General features: G+C 46.0%; 1 protein-coding gene across 1 annotated transcript in view; it reads right to left on the bottom strand.

Moving 5' to 3' along the window:
• The window catches only part of TMEM117 (transmembrane protein 117), a 56,174-nt gene that overhangs the window by 14,893 nt on the left and 27,421 nt on the right, over positions 1–13,860 (bottom strand). Inside the window, exons 5-6 of the mRNA XM_078863456.1 lie at positions 8,998–9,097; positions 5,544–5,641 (exon numbers count right to left, since the gene is read on the bottom strand). Coding sequence (XP_078719582.1) covers positions 5,544–5,641; positions 8,998–9,097 — 198 coding nt within the window. The remainder of the gene's footprint in view (positions 1–5,543; positions 5,642–8,997; positions 9,098–13,860) is intronic.

The raw sequence follows: 13,860 nt of genomic DNA on the forward strand, positions 1-13,860 counted from the left end.
TCACTCAAGCAAAGCACAATCCAGGCTTAAGCCTGCTTAGCTTCCTAGGTCTGACAAGGTCGGGGCAGATTCCTGGTGATTTGGTCGCGGAAACGACTTTCATCATATGCTATTAATAATAAAAGTGATGACATTATTTACATAGCTCAATTGGCGCATTAAGTAGCGTTTTATATGCAATCGCCAAATTGAATTATGTTTGCACATCAGTTCAGTCGTAAAGAGAGAGAGAAAAAACACACGTTATCATCCGCCTAAATAATAACTCTTCTCGAAAAATAAAACACCCAATTACGTTCTAAAAAAAAAAAAAATTCAAAGCGTACCGCAATTTACATGCACGACCCGGCATTACATTCAAGGAACTATTTGCATGAAGCACAAGGGTCAAACAATACTTCGTGAAAGAGATGTCGACGCCCCCCCCCCACCCCTCATCCATCCGCGCCTTCTGACCGTGCGCGAACGTTTTTTTTATCAAACCCAAAAGTTCTAGATTTGAAGCTTTCGTGACTGCAAGGATTCATATTCTTAGGTTTTTTCGGTAAAGTCACGTAGGCAAATAAAAAAAAATCACGACGTTTTGGAAGCAACACAAGCCTCCGTCTTCAAGTACTTGATACAGCTGTCGTGGCTGTGACGGTTCCACCTGAAGACGGAGGCTTGTGTTGCTTCCGAAACGTCGTGATTTTTTATTTTGTTTAATTTAACTTTTATTAATTTACATTTTTTACCTACCTGGTGACTTTACCGAAAAAACCTGAGAATATAAACCCAAAGGTGCTGCCAGCCGTGCCGTGCCGTGCGGAAAATAGGGAGGCAGGGAGGGAGGGTGGACGGCAGTGACCCCCCGTGAACCGCGCCCCCATTCCGTTCAGGGCTGTTTTCCCCGATCGTTCCGAGGCCCCCATTGGGATCAGTGCCTAGCAGGCGCAAGCGGACCTGACAGGTCATAAAGCTGAAATGGACAACATTATCTCCTAGAAATCACCGGCTCAGGGTGAAACATGGAAACAAAGCTGGAAGCAATTTCAGCTCTGGGAAGATTCAATTTCTCCGCTCATATGAAACACAAATATGCTGTTATCTGCTGCCTTGTTGACGCTACAAGCCATGCACGAATCTGCCCGAAAATCCTCTGGACTAAAGAGTAATTTAGCTTCTAAGAGTTGGCAATAATGAAACTGTCCTAGAAATAAAAGAATGAGATCTGAATCCTTTTCATGTGGGACAAGGTCACATAGAGCCGGACACAGGTTACCTTCAGAGATGGCTTGCCCGTGGGCTACAAGATAGACCCGGCTCCCTGGAGGGCACGTAGCATGGAGAATATGTCAACGTGAAATGCGCTTGAGATGTATCCGTGCAATAAATCCAACAGCATATTCAATTGTGTGTACATATTCCAATATTGGATGTGTCTATTGGATATGCCTTTGAGAAATTCTACGCGTGCGTATCTCAGGGGTAAAGCCATGGGCTCTATCTCGATCGAATCGTTTGTGACTTGCCCGTGCTGAACGGCACCTTTGTGAGCCGTGTGGGATACTGTGCGTGGACTATGCGAATGGGACTTTGTGTCTTATATGCTAAATATAAAATGCTAACTATTCTGTTGCCCATTTGTCAATCCGTTGCTAGATGAAGGCCTCCCCATGCTATGATGGTCATAGGGGATGTTTAGCCATACTTCCCTACACTGGTTAAAGCTGGTTGGGGTGATCAGGGCTGGTTGAGATATCACTCGTCACTAATGTTGGCTGGGAATTGAACTCATGGAAAACCACGTTCGGAGCACATTGCAAAAACCACATTGTTTAACACGGAGGCTTTCGCGACAAATATCATCCATAATACAGGTTTTTTTGGTTTAGATTGTGTAAATAAATAAATGTGTCGTTAAACACGCCACCACCCGACACAGCCATTCACAATCTGAGTACGACGTTTCGCCAGTAATTACAACTAGCTTCATCAGGCTAAAGACGACAGGTGGCGTAATGTAACGCAAAAAAAACTGTACAGTCAAACCTTGGATTGCGAGCATAATTCGTTCCGGAAACGTGTTTGTAATCCAAAAGCACTCGTATATCAGTTGTGATCACGTGACGCTCGGCAGACAAAGCGTATACGCGTACTACTCGTATTGCAAGACCTCGCTCGTTTATCAAATTAATATTTATTCAAAAAAATTGCTATTCTTGCAAAACACTCGCAGACCAAGTTACTCGCAATCCAAGGTTTTACTGTATTATGGAAAAACCACGTTGTCACTTAATCTTTCCTATTACACACACACACAGATAAAAATAACTGGTAAATGAATACATAATAACAGTGGGATGTTTTAGCTTTGACTGGAAATAAATAAACAATGTGCCTTATCCATCTGGCCTTCTTTGTCACCATGTGTAATGATGATACCAAATAATAATTTACAGCATCCCTGTCAATCCACTGATGGGTCCATCACGCGGCACGTGAACTACTGCTCCACCGTCCCCACTACATATACATATACTACGCATAAATTAGGTAGCACTACACTAACTGCCAATTAATCCACGAGCAGCAAGCACATGCAAGCCCTGTATTTATGGCAGCCTCACCAGGCCAATAAACCCCATCTGCAACGCCCCGTCGGATTACAGCGCGGCCACCGTTTATAAGCGAATGTACGGCTCGAAAATGAAAATAGGGGACGTGTCAAAATAACTACAAACATCGCAAAATGTGCATCACTGCACCGCCACGGTGGAATGGTAGTGAGGGGTTTTTTTCGTTTTTTTTTCTCTTCTCCGTGCCACGAACTGTCGAAACTTTCCATTTCAAAATGCTGATTCTTGCTCCCTGCAATATAAACGCGCCGGCTCTCGCGACAAGCAAATTGCACATGAGATGCGAGTTTAATAAGTAATGATAAAAGACATCCCTGCGTATGGCTACTGTACACTCCTTTGTGGGCTACACTCTCTTGACTAAAATATCCCAGTGAACGGCTCCTTTTTTGAAAATCAAAAGCGTCTTTGCAATTTCGGAGAAACCTTCTTGGGTTTTATCTTTTCATATCGATAGACGGCGCATGACGACAACGCTTTTGTGCCAAGTGTACAAATGCACCGCAACTCAATCACCGCCGGCTTATTGCTTCGTGGCAAGAGAATCGCTGTGGGATTCCCGATGCCGGAACCTGTCGGAGAGGAGTTGCAGGATTTCTAAGCCGGCAAGACGACTCGAGGAATTCTAGGCGCGTGTCTCCGTGCGATTGAAATGTAAAGTATCGACGTGTGTGATGTAATGACCAGATCTTCAAACGACTGAGATGCATCGGACGAGCGGCGCGCAGTGCTGCCTGCTATCGATGTTTACGATCCCTGCCACCCTGTGTCTCCATCAGGCACTTGCTATTCAAAATGAAGGGCTTCCACTGATATATGTATCTACAAAGACACACCGTAGAACCTTGATATGATTTAACAGGGTGTCTCTATACACATTTTTCCTTTTCATAAAGAAACATTTTTTGAAATGAAAAAAATATGACCGTTCAAAATAAATTAGAATCGATGGCATTCATTACCATTACAATTGTAATAATTTACTTGATTATAATTACAATATGGGTGCAGTGGGTGGCATCCAGCGATCTGCGTTCAGTTTAAGGACACATCGGTGGCGAGTGATATCGGAAACGGTCCTGGGACTCCCCACCCAACTTCACCAACCAGTTATTGACCAGCGTGGTGAAGTACGGTCAAACGAGCCCCTTGACTGACACAGCATGGGGAGGCCTTCATATAGTGGGGAATTGACAAGGGCTGAAAAAAAAACATAATACAGAGTAGAGTGGCGATAATACCTATCCTTGGTAGTCTTTGTATGAGATTAGATAGCTTATGTGACACCTACTAGGCGTGCCTGAGTATTACCCAGTGACACAATAAACTATGGTTGTCATTCTCCCTACATCCACACTCGTTTCGGTTATCTCTTTGTTATTATGTTATCCACATATGGTCATATCAAGAATTTAAAATGCCCTTTATTTACCCTGTAGAGTTACTGTTTGGTTATTTCGGTAAAGTCACGTAGAAAATCAAATCAAATAATAATAGAATACGACGTTTCGGTTGCAACACAAGCAACCATCATCAGGTAAGAATGAATGATAAAACACAGACACGGAAACAACACAGGCAGAAACCACATGCAGAGAGAGACACACACAAAGACACACCGAGCGTGACACACATCAATGAAACACAGACACGGAAACAACATAGGCAGACAACATGCAGAGAGAGACACTCACAAAGACACACACCAAGACAAACAGGAAGAGGTTAATTTAGTATCGAAACAGTTTTTTTTATGAAGCCCCTGCAATGGGATGTTTGACCGGTTACGTGAATGGGCGATTGGAATGTGGGAATTAACTGTGGTACCTAAAGACAAAGATCCAAACGGATAGATTCAAGAATCAATTGCTGTACTGTCATTTCGTGGCCACTGTGCAGTGCAAACTTACAGGACAGGGTATTCCCAGGAAGTCTCCATATCAAAGCACCAACCAGTCTCCAAACTCTGCTTCGCTTCCGTGATGCGACACGATTCGGCACATTCAGGGTGATGCGTTGGAAGGCAACGTTTGCAGTTTGCAATCATGACCAGATCGCCAAAAATAAGCCGCTCTCAATCTTTATTTCGCGCGGCAAATATCACCCTCAATAAAGTCGGCATCGGTGCTCATTACAACGGAACGGGAACGGCACACACGGGGGCGTAGAGCAACAGCAGTGGCACAAAAAGAAACCCAGTTTAACATGTAGTAGGATTTTGCGACCAATATCATCCATAATACACGTTTCTTTTGGGTTAGATCGCGTAAATATATAAATGTGTCTTTAAACCGGGCCACCACCCGACACAGCCAATTAGTGAGGTTTGTCACGTAAACAGAACGTGCCAATTCCTTACCAGTGCAGCACACCGGTGTGTTGGAGAGCAAAGCCACAACATTTACGATGTGAGTTCGACGTTTCGCCAGTAATTACAACGAGCTTCATCAGGCACCAGGCATATTCGTGGAGAAGTCCACCTGCCATCACATCTACTGCACGGGGCAGGGAGGTCTCCTCATCCGGTCGTGGGATTAAAAAGGGCGCGGTACATTTCGCACACACTTAATGCGGCGTGAATTAGTGATGGAGGGAGATTATAAAGGTGCAGCCCTTGCAATTACCTGCTCATGCCAGTGCTGGCAGAAATGCCTCCACGAGTGAGCTCTCCCTGGACAGCCCCTCACAAAGGGGATCTTAACCGACTCTTCCACACTTTACCCCACCACACATAACCTGCCGATTGACCCATTTATATTCCTGGGCGGACAGGGGCGGGGGACATGAAACACTCGCCCCATTGCTTCGACCCCCTGCCGGCAATTCGCAACCGTCGACCTCTGGGTCGCAAGTCCGGTGCACGAACCGCCGCACCACGGCAGCGTTGCGTTGAATGAATGCATGAATAAATGATGGTCGTCTCACCAGAACACGACGATTCTGTTGTTCCCTCTCCTCCAAAAGCAGCGGAGCGACTTTGCCCAGGCAGGGTACTTAGTGTCCTGAAGCATCATATCGGTGACCTGTGGGGGAAGGCCCAAGGGCAGGTCCAGGAAACCATGTGAGCGGTAAAGCATCAAGGACAAAGATCCCCCATATGGCCTTAACAGACTGTTGAGTCAAGTGCTGTTTAGTGAGCACCTAATTAAGGCTGGAACAGCACACAAAGTGGTGGCCGGTTGGCACCAAGCCTGGCCGCCTTTGTCTCCCTCGTGGACATGTTCAACCATTACACCAGGCACTCACTTGAGGCTGAGTCAACGTAGGGGAGGCCCAGCACCGGTTCAGATAATCGTCACTGGTATTGGACGTGAGCGTGAATCGAACTCTGGCTGCCAGATTCATAGCGCAGTGAGCTAGCCGCGACACACACGCACACGCGGGATGACTTTACAAGCACACATTTGTATTCATTTTCAGGCCGCAGTAGCTCCGGTAAATTCTAGATTTAAAGCTTTCGTGACTGCAAGGATTCATATTCTTAGGTTTTTTCGGTAAAGGCACGTAGGTAAAAAATTTAAATTAAAACCCTGAGCTTGTCACGGCCGAAATAACTTCCACGATAAATAACGAAGGAATAACTAAATGAAACAAATAAATGAAACAAAAATTATGAAGTGCCATCTTTGTGGGTTTTATAGAATGTTTCTGAACTAAACTGTTAGACTCCATGGTGTCAGATCAGAATAAGAATATTATACTGGAGGAATCCGATGAGCTATGAAGCTCTTTTTCACAGATGTCCAGTAGGGGCGGGTAAAAATGTTGCAACACCAAACAGTACAGAAATACGATGGTAGTGAAAACTACAAGGTAAACAAATCAACCTGAACACATACAAATAAAAATAAACCATCCCCATCCTACCAAGCAAAGCCCACTAAAGGTATCAACTTATTTTTCAGACATGACCTGGCCACAAATGATAGCTCAACAAAGTGGCCCATCACTTGGACATTGATGGCACCAACATAATCAAGAAAATAAGTTTGCAGGTAGCCCAGCCAAATTGTCTTAATTGGCCCACATCTTGCTTGGTGAGACTCAGGCAAGTTTAATATCGGGCCAGAGTTTTGCCAACTTCAACAAAAGCTGCTGACGAAACAAATGTGGCCCCTTTTGTTTGAATTGTGATTTGTGAGGCAGAACCCTCTTCACAGTATGTGTACGAATGTTAAAAAAAAGTCTTAAGATCTGTTTTGGCCCATCTGCACGATGATTGCAATGACAACCCTTTCCTGACTCTGATAGGGTATTTTCAAACAACACAACATTGGTTAGGCTACGGTAATACATCACGAACGCATTTAAAATCACGATCGTGCCAATTATTGATCGAGGAAAGCCCCATTAAGTCTCAAGCCACTATTTCAGAATGGTTATGTTTTCAGATGCCTGGCCAATTAAATTATTGAGTATTTAAAACGAAAACTAAATTTTATTTTATTTTACCAGGTAAAGCCCACTGAGCTACTTCGTCCTCTTTTTCAGAAGCAACCTGGCTACAAATGATAGCTCAACCAAGTGGCTTATCACGTGGAAATGTATAGCAGCCAAATACTCGAAACATGTTTCTAAATGTTGAGGGAAAAACCGGAGAACCCAGAGAAAAATCCACGGGACCACATGGAGAACATGCAAATTCCAAATATACAGGCGTCGGGGTCAGGATCGAACCCACGACCTCCTGTTTACTAGGCGAGGTAGTTAACATCTCGCCACCGTGGGAGAAAACTACGGTGCCTGGATAAAACCCACACGTACGAGGAGGTGGCACTCAACACGGCCATCTCAAGGCCACCTCACAGCCTCACGCCTACAACCCCTGGCAAGCCATCATGATCTCCTTTCCAAGTACTAAACTGGGCTCAATTACGCTTAGATTTTAAAACCCGAAAAGATAGGCCGCATTTATGGTGGGTGATTTGGTCACATGGCACTCGAGACAATAATGTTCTCAGAATCTCTGTGACTGGCCTCTCTTAGACACATTCATCGCGAGCTTTGACCTTCTGACACGAAGAACGATCCCAGGGTGAGACATCGCCATCCGTGAAAACTGGCGAATCGGTTGACGAGATGCTTCAGGTGAGAATTCGTAGCGATGGCGCGCTGACGACAAAGCACTCCGACCTTGGCCTCTGATTTTTTTTTTTTTTACCCCAAAAGCAATCCTGGGTGAGTTATTGTAGCCAGAGACCATTCCTGAGAGCCATGTCAGTCCTGGTACAGCGATTAAGCGGCTATCGTAAGGACAGTAAAACAAACTGGGGCGTGGGGGTGGGGGTGAGTAACTTAACAATCACATAACCTTGACTACAACACTCCTCCACTTCACCTGTGGCAAAGACTGAAGCCGAATAAACAGGGAATTGTTGTTGATGTTGTTATTTTTTTTCTTGTGAAGTTGCATGAAGATAGAGTTCTATACGTAACGTGCACTCTGGTACAGAAAAACGGAGGGTACGTTTAAGAACTTGAGAAGACATGATCCATTTTTTTTGGGCTTTCAAAACGGGGTTGACATGCTCCTGCCGATGTTTTTCTCGTCTGTCGGCGTTGTGAATAAGTGAGTTGCACTGCAATTATTTGTGTGCACATATCAACACATTCCTGCGGAGGGAGCTGGTAGGAACGTTGGGTTGCTCGGTCAATGGCCAGGGTCAACAGCGGCGTGGTGTATTCCACAAATATGGCCAACTGTAAGGGCGGGCACAAGCCGGCGTGAGTAGGTTAAACGTTGAGTTTTATAAGGGCACCACGGGGTGACCAGCCCCTCCCCTCCCACCCCCACCCAGCCCCACCCTCCCCTCCCCACGCAGCCCCTCCCCACCTTCCCCACCCAGCCCCTCCCCACCCTCCCCTCTCCACCCAGCCCCACCCAGCCCCACCCCTCCCATTTTTGGATGCAAGACGGACGGACGCACACAATAATCCCCTGTGGGCTGGTGTAGCCAGGAGGTTCCTACCAGTAATATCGATACTTCAACACTAATTCACATGTATGCTCACCCAGGTCCCGCTGGCTATAGGGATTATTGCAACTCAGCGGGATCTCGTGTTGGGATCCGAATAAGGAAAGGAAACCACCTACGGAAATGCTACGACGTAGGTTCACAACCGTGAAGACCTACGCAGTGGCATGCACCGACGATGAGTAGCGTCTGACTTTCCTCTCCATGTGCTCGGAGCATCTTCAGCAACAGAATAGAAAAGAACCGGGGAGCTTCTACGCACATGGCGGCAAGCAGCCCTCAGCAGCGCGCGGAGCGAAACGTCGGACATCGCGCCGAGCGACATTTGGCACGACCTTGAAAGCACGTCGGAGAAGATCCACCTGTGGAGCGGATCAACTTGTCCGTTGGGAAGCAGCACTCACCATCCAAGCCGTCACGGAGTCTCCCATCCACGTTCCCAGGGCGGCTCCTCTCATGAAGTTTTCATTCTTCAGCCCCATGTAATCGCTCACGATGTATTCCCTGGCACGCGGGCAGAGAAAACGGAGCCCGCACGTCACCGTCGAGGCCCGCGGAACGACGCGGCTGTCATTGCAGGCGCGCGACCGCCCGCCCGCCTGCCCTCCCGCCAGCCCGTCCGTCGCTTCTGGCCGGCGCTCGCTTGCGCTACCGGCCGTCCTGTCCGTCACGGACGGCGTCCGTCAACGTGAGCATCGCGGCCAGTCGGGGTGAGAAAAGGTGCATTCGCCGCGGCTGTTTCGATGAGTGAACGAGCGCCCATCAGGCAGAGTGCTCTCGGGAGGAGCGCTGACACCCCTTGGATGGGTGTTAATTGTTCGGAGGCAACAAAAAAATTAAAGGACGTTAAAATTTAGTCGGCAAAAGTGCTGGGAGATGCCCTTATTCAGCGGTGGATTTATGCAACCGAGATGTACGTGTACAATGTATTGCAAAGCCATATCTACAATGTCAGGAATAAATAAATTATCAAATGCTTTTGTGTGTGTGGTATAGTACAATGCTATTTTTTATGAATATGCCTAAAGCACTCCGCTGTTCTCACCTGGGTATGCAGTGTTTATTAAACATTAAACATTTAGGACATTTTTGACAAACCTCAGTGCGAATATTTACCCCAGCTTCCAGCCTCGTTAGGAATAATATTCTCCTTGACATCGCCCACCAATTTTGGCATAAAGCTCCACCATAACCAAGGTTATTGGAAAACAATGATAAGTAGACAACGGTTTAAAAAGCATAAAACTATTGTGATGGAATATGGTCAGGTACAAGTGTCGAGGGAGGCACTAACGACACGGAAGAGATTGAAAAGTAAAATAAAAATGACAGTGGACTGCATTGAAAAAAACTATTTAAGCAAGCGAAGAAAAACAAGAGCGAGCAGTGCAGGGCCCTGAACAGCGGTCAACATTACAATGACCTTGCAGCCAAGCATCAGCTGCTTGGCCATGCCATTGTGAAGGCCAGCTTGAGGATGCAGCCAACCGACTCCAAAGGTGAACCAGAGGTCGCAACCGGGTACCCGATACCCGTACCCTACCCGATACCCGGCTACCCGTACCCGGCCGGGTACGGGTACGGGTACCCGTTTGCGACCCTGGTGCGGCCTGGTACGGGTACGGGTAGACCGTGAGTCACTGGTGAGTAACTGTTTGTCACTCATTGTTTGAAGACATTCTCACAGAGTGTGTGCCCACGACCGTTGCACAACGGTCACGTGATTCATGACTAATGCACACTTTGTTGAGATTAGTAAGCACTGTGCATTTGAATGCTGCAGGTTTGCGTAAATCAATAATGTGGCCTTGTGTAAAGCAAACCGAAAGAACCTAAGAGTAATATTTGTGCAGTATAGCATGTCATGTACGCACGACAACTCTGTAACAATTCAGCCCCGCAGAGATTTGGGGACTTGTTGTGAATCATGGTTGTGATTTAGTTCAATAGTGGGTTATTTATAAAAAAAATAATAATTTATTTCTTGCACAATTTTATATAATTTCCTTTGTAACGTTTCTCGTTTTTTGTTGTTGTGTGTCTCGTCCGTGTGGGTTTGTTCACTCAATATAAAATGTACTATATGACATGCACATATTTGCGCACAGGTAAGGAAAACGATAATTTTTATATTGATAAATCAATAAATGCATTCTTTATAATATGCCTCATGTATATACAACAAGTCAGATGGCTCAGCGGTAGAGCAAGCGGATCGCGTTCAGAAGGGTTTCAAGTAAAATTTACGGTTGGGGATTAATTTAGGAACATCATCATCCCTCTGGGGTTAATAAAAACTAAGCACCACTTTGTGGGCAAGTCAACATTGGTTGTCCTATGAATACATTTGCCCCTTGACGCAGGAATGTGGAAGGTTCACCACCGTCCCAGGCTTGTAAATGAAGACAAATGCTCGTTTTGATCAGAAAATCTACTTAACAATAAGATAAATTCAAGACGTAATTACAAAAATTTGCTATTCCAGGCCTGAGCTCCAGAAAATATTTCCCTACCATACCAGTGGGGGGAGAGGGGGGATGGGTTGGGGGGTGGGGGGAGATAGGGGGGGGGCTTAGTGGGCCCTGGAAAATATTTCACTACAAATTAAGCCATGCGTTGATACGATACGCGGCCGTAAACATTTGCCAGAGCCCGTCGCTCTGAAACTACTTAAGGCTGCGCAATGTGCTGCGTTGCTGAATTACATCGGTGTCCCAAAAACCAGGCAGGCGGGGGATGCCAAAACTCTACACCCACTCAGAGGAGACAGAGCGACTTTAAAGTGTACTGCTCCGCTGGGAACCGGTCCCCGCGCGTCGCAAGTTTAATAGTTGCAACCACACTAGCGCGCAGTCGTGACAGCAATTACACAGCAGTCAGCGCTCTGAACCTCGCCAAGCACACTGAAAACAAAGGAGGAGGTGGCGGCAGAGGCACTGCGGGGCCGGATATGAAAAGCATCGCGAGTTTTAAAAAAAAGGATGACTGGCGAAGAAGTGAGCTAGTGGGGGAAGTGACCCGCTCTGCGTGAGCACGGGATCTTCACCTGTTTGATGGCGGTGTCTAATAGCGCCGTTGGCGAACGCAATTTAAAAAAAAAAAGGATTTCATGGGTTTCATCTGTCGCTCATCTATTTCTTGACAACGTTTGTAATGAAAAACATTTCGGCAGTATGCCGTCAAATATGTATTTTTTTAGGTAGGCAATTGTGGCAGGATCTGATGGAATCATAATTGGAAACCGGGGGGAAAAAAATCGCATCTATTTAACCTGCCACTGTGATAATTAAACTTTCAATTGCATCGCAAAGTAGATGGAACAAAACCATTTACATTCGCCGGCCTATCTTCTCTCACCACCTGTCTGCATGCATTTCAGTTTTTACTCGTTGTGCAAAAGATGTCACTTCACCTTACACGAAAAAATGGGATTCTCAAATAAATGGGAAGCTGCGTGAAATATAATTTGCACGTGGCAGATACGCCTATATATATAGCCATTCATTATCCTTATCCACACCGAAAAAAAAACACGTTCCGGCAGTATGCCATCAAATTTCATACCAACTTGTACTCCCACTCCGCGCTTCGAATTTAAATACACCAATTGTAAAATGTACCATACTTTTCAAACATGGTAACCACAGTAAGTGGACGGTAATTCTTGTCACACTCATTACACACAAAGTGCTTCCACAAAACGAACCATAATACCTTGATCTCGTCAAGGCGCTTAAAACATCATCACACGAACTGCGGTGGTCATCCTCGCAGCAGCAGTAGCAGCGGCGGCTTTTGGCAAACCATCAAACAAAGATGGGCACCGCATCGCGCACTTTCAGATGTGCTTCTACGGCCATTTGGAACGCTCTCCCTTCTGATATCAGAAAACCACTGAAGCTATGCACTTTTAAATCTAGATTGAAAACTAATTCATTTAGAACTGCTTTTGTGTTCAATTTGTTGTTCTTCCCCCGCATCTCCGATTAACACGAATTACTATGTATGGTGCGAAGGAAGTTCAACATACATGCATACATGTGTGACTCATCATATGGAAATAAACCGAGTGCAGCCTGGTAAAAAAAAAAAACGAGAGAAAAGTCATGGTCGTATGCATTATACACTGGAGTGGTATCATGAAAACATGGGAGGACCAATGGCTTCGGTCACAATCGTGCCTTTCAGAACCTTCTGCGGAGTAGGTTTCGGTGCAGCGTTGTGCATTTTCTGCGCTCCAGAATAAGTACTACTCCGAGGCTTTAAAGGTAAAGAAGCCATTGAAGATTGAGTTATCATTCGTCCCATGACCAAGATGAAACCGAGGACACGGACGGCGCCGCACTGCCAACACGCTTGCTCGCATGCGGCCCACGAGGAGAGAGCGTGGGAGGATTTTCCCTAATAAAAGATTCATTCCGTGGGTTCATGCAAATTTGATCAACATTGAAAAGTACTTGCCGTGAAAAACCCTTCAGCGCACGAGCGTGGCGCGTCTCGGAAAGAGGCAAGGTGACCTAGTTTCAGATGCGATTGTCACCGGCGCGAGCACGCGTGCAATTTAATGGAATCATTTAGAAGATTCTTCAAAGATAATGAGCTTTGCTGTTGAACAAAGCGCTGCTTTATGAGATGGACAAAGACAGCTACTTCAAAAGTCCTCTGATCTTCCGTAAGCAGCTTTACACCGGGAGCTCTCAGATGTGCACGATTTCAAAAGGAAATATCTGCTGCGAGCGAAAGTCAAATACAATAGCCTGAGCTCTTGAAAAAGAATATTGATTATTCGTATTATGAAGATGCCGCACGATAGGGTAGGACAAAACGAAAACAGTCCCCCAAAAATATCTCGTGAGCACGCAAAATCGCAGAGTTCATAACGGGACCTCTGTCGGCCAAAACAAATACCTCCCAAGCCCGAGCTAAACCGCTGTGTTGGCAGTTCAGGTGTTTATTCATTGCATTTCATCCAGTCACTCAACCACATGAAATATTCTGCCACGTGACAAATCTTCCCGGCCTCGTCCGATCACGGAAGCGTGCACAGTGCTTGGCATGGGCGACCCTCCACGTACAAATACGTGTCCACGCGGCTGTGGGGGCCATGTGGTGAGCAGTAGAGGGCATCTTCTTGGTTCTTTCGGTAAAGTCACGTAGAAGGGAAATAATAAAATAATAAAAATAAAACATAATAAAATAATTCTCACGACGTTTCGGCCACAACGCAAGCAGCCGTCCTCAGGTGAAGAACAGGTCTGTCGGAAAGA

This window comes from Lampetra fluviatilis, chromosome 16 (genome assembly GCF_964198595.1).
Source record: "Lampetra fluviatilis chromosome 16, kcLamFluv1.1, whole genome shotgun sequence".
NCBI lineage: Eukaryota > Metazoa > Chordata > Hyperoartia > Petromyzontiformes > Petromyzontidae > Lampetra > Lampetra fluviatilis.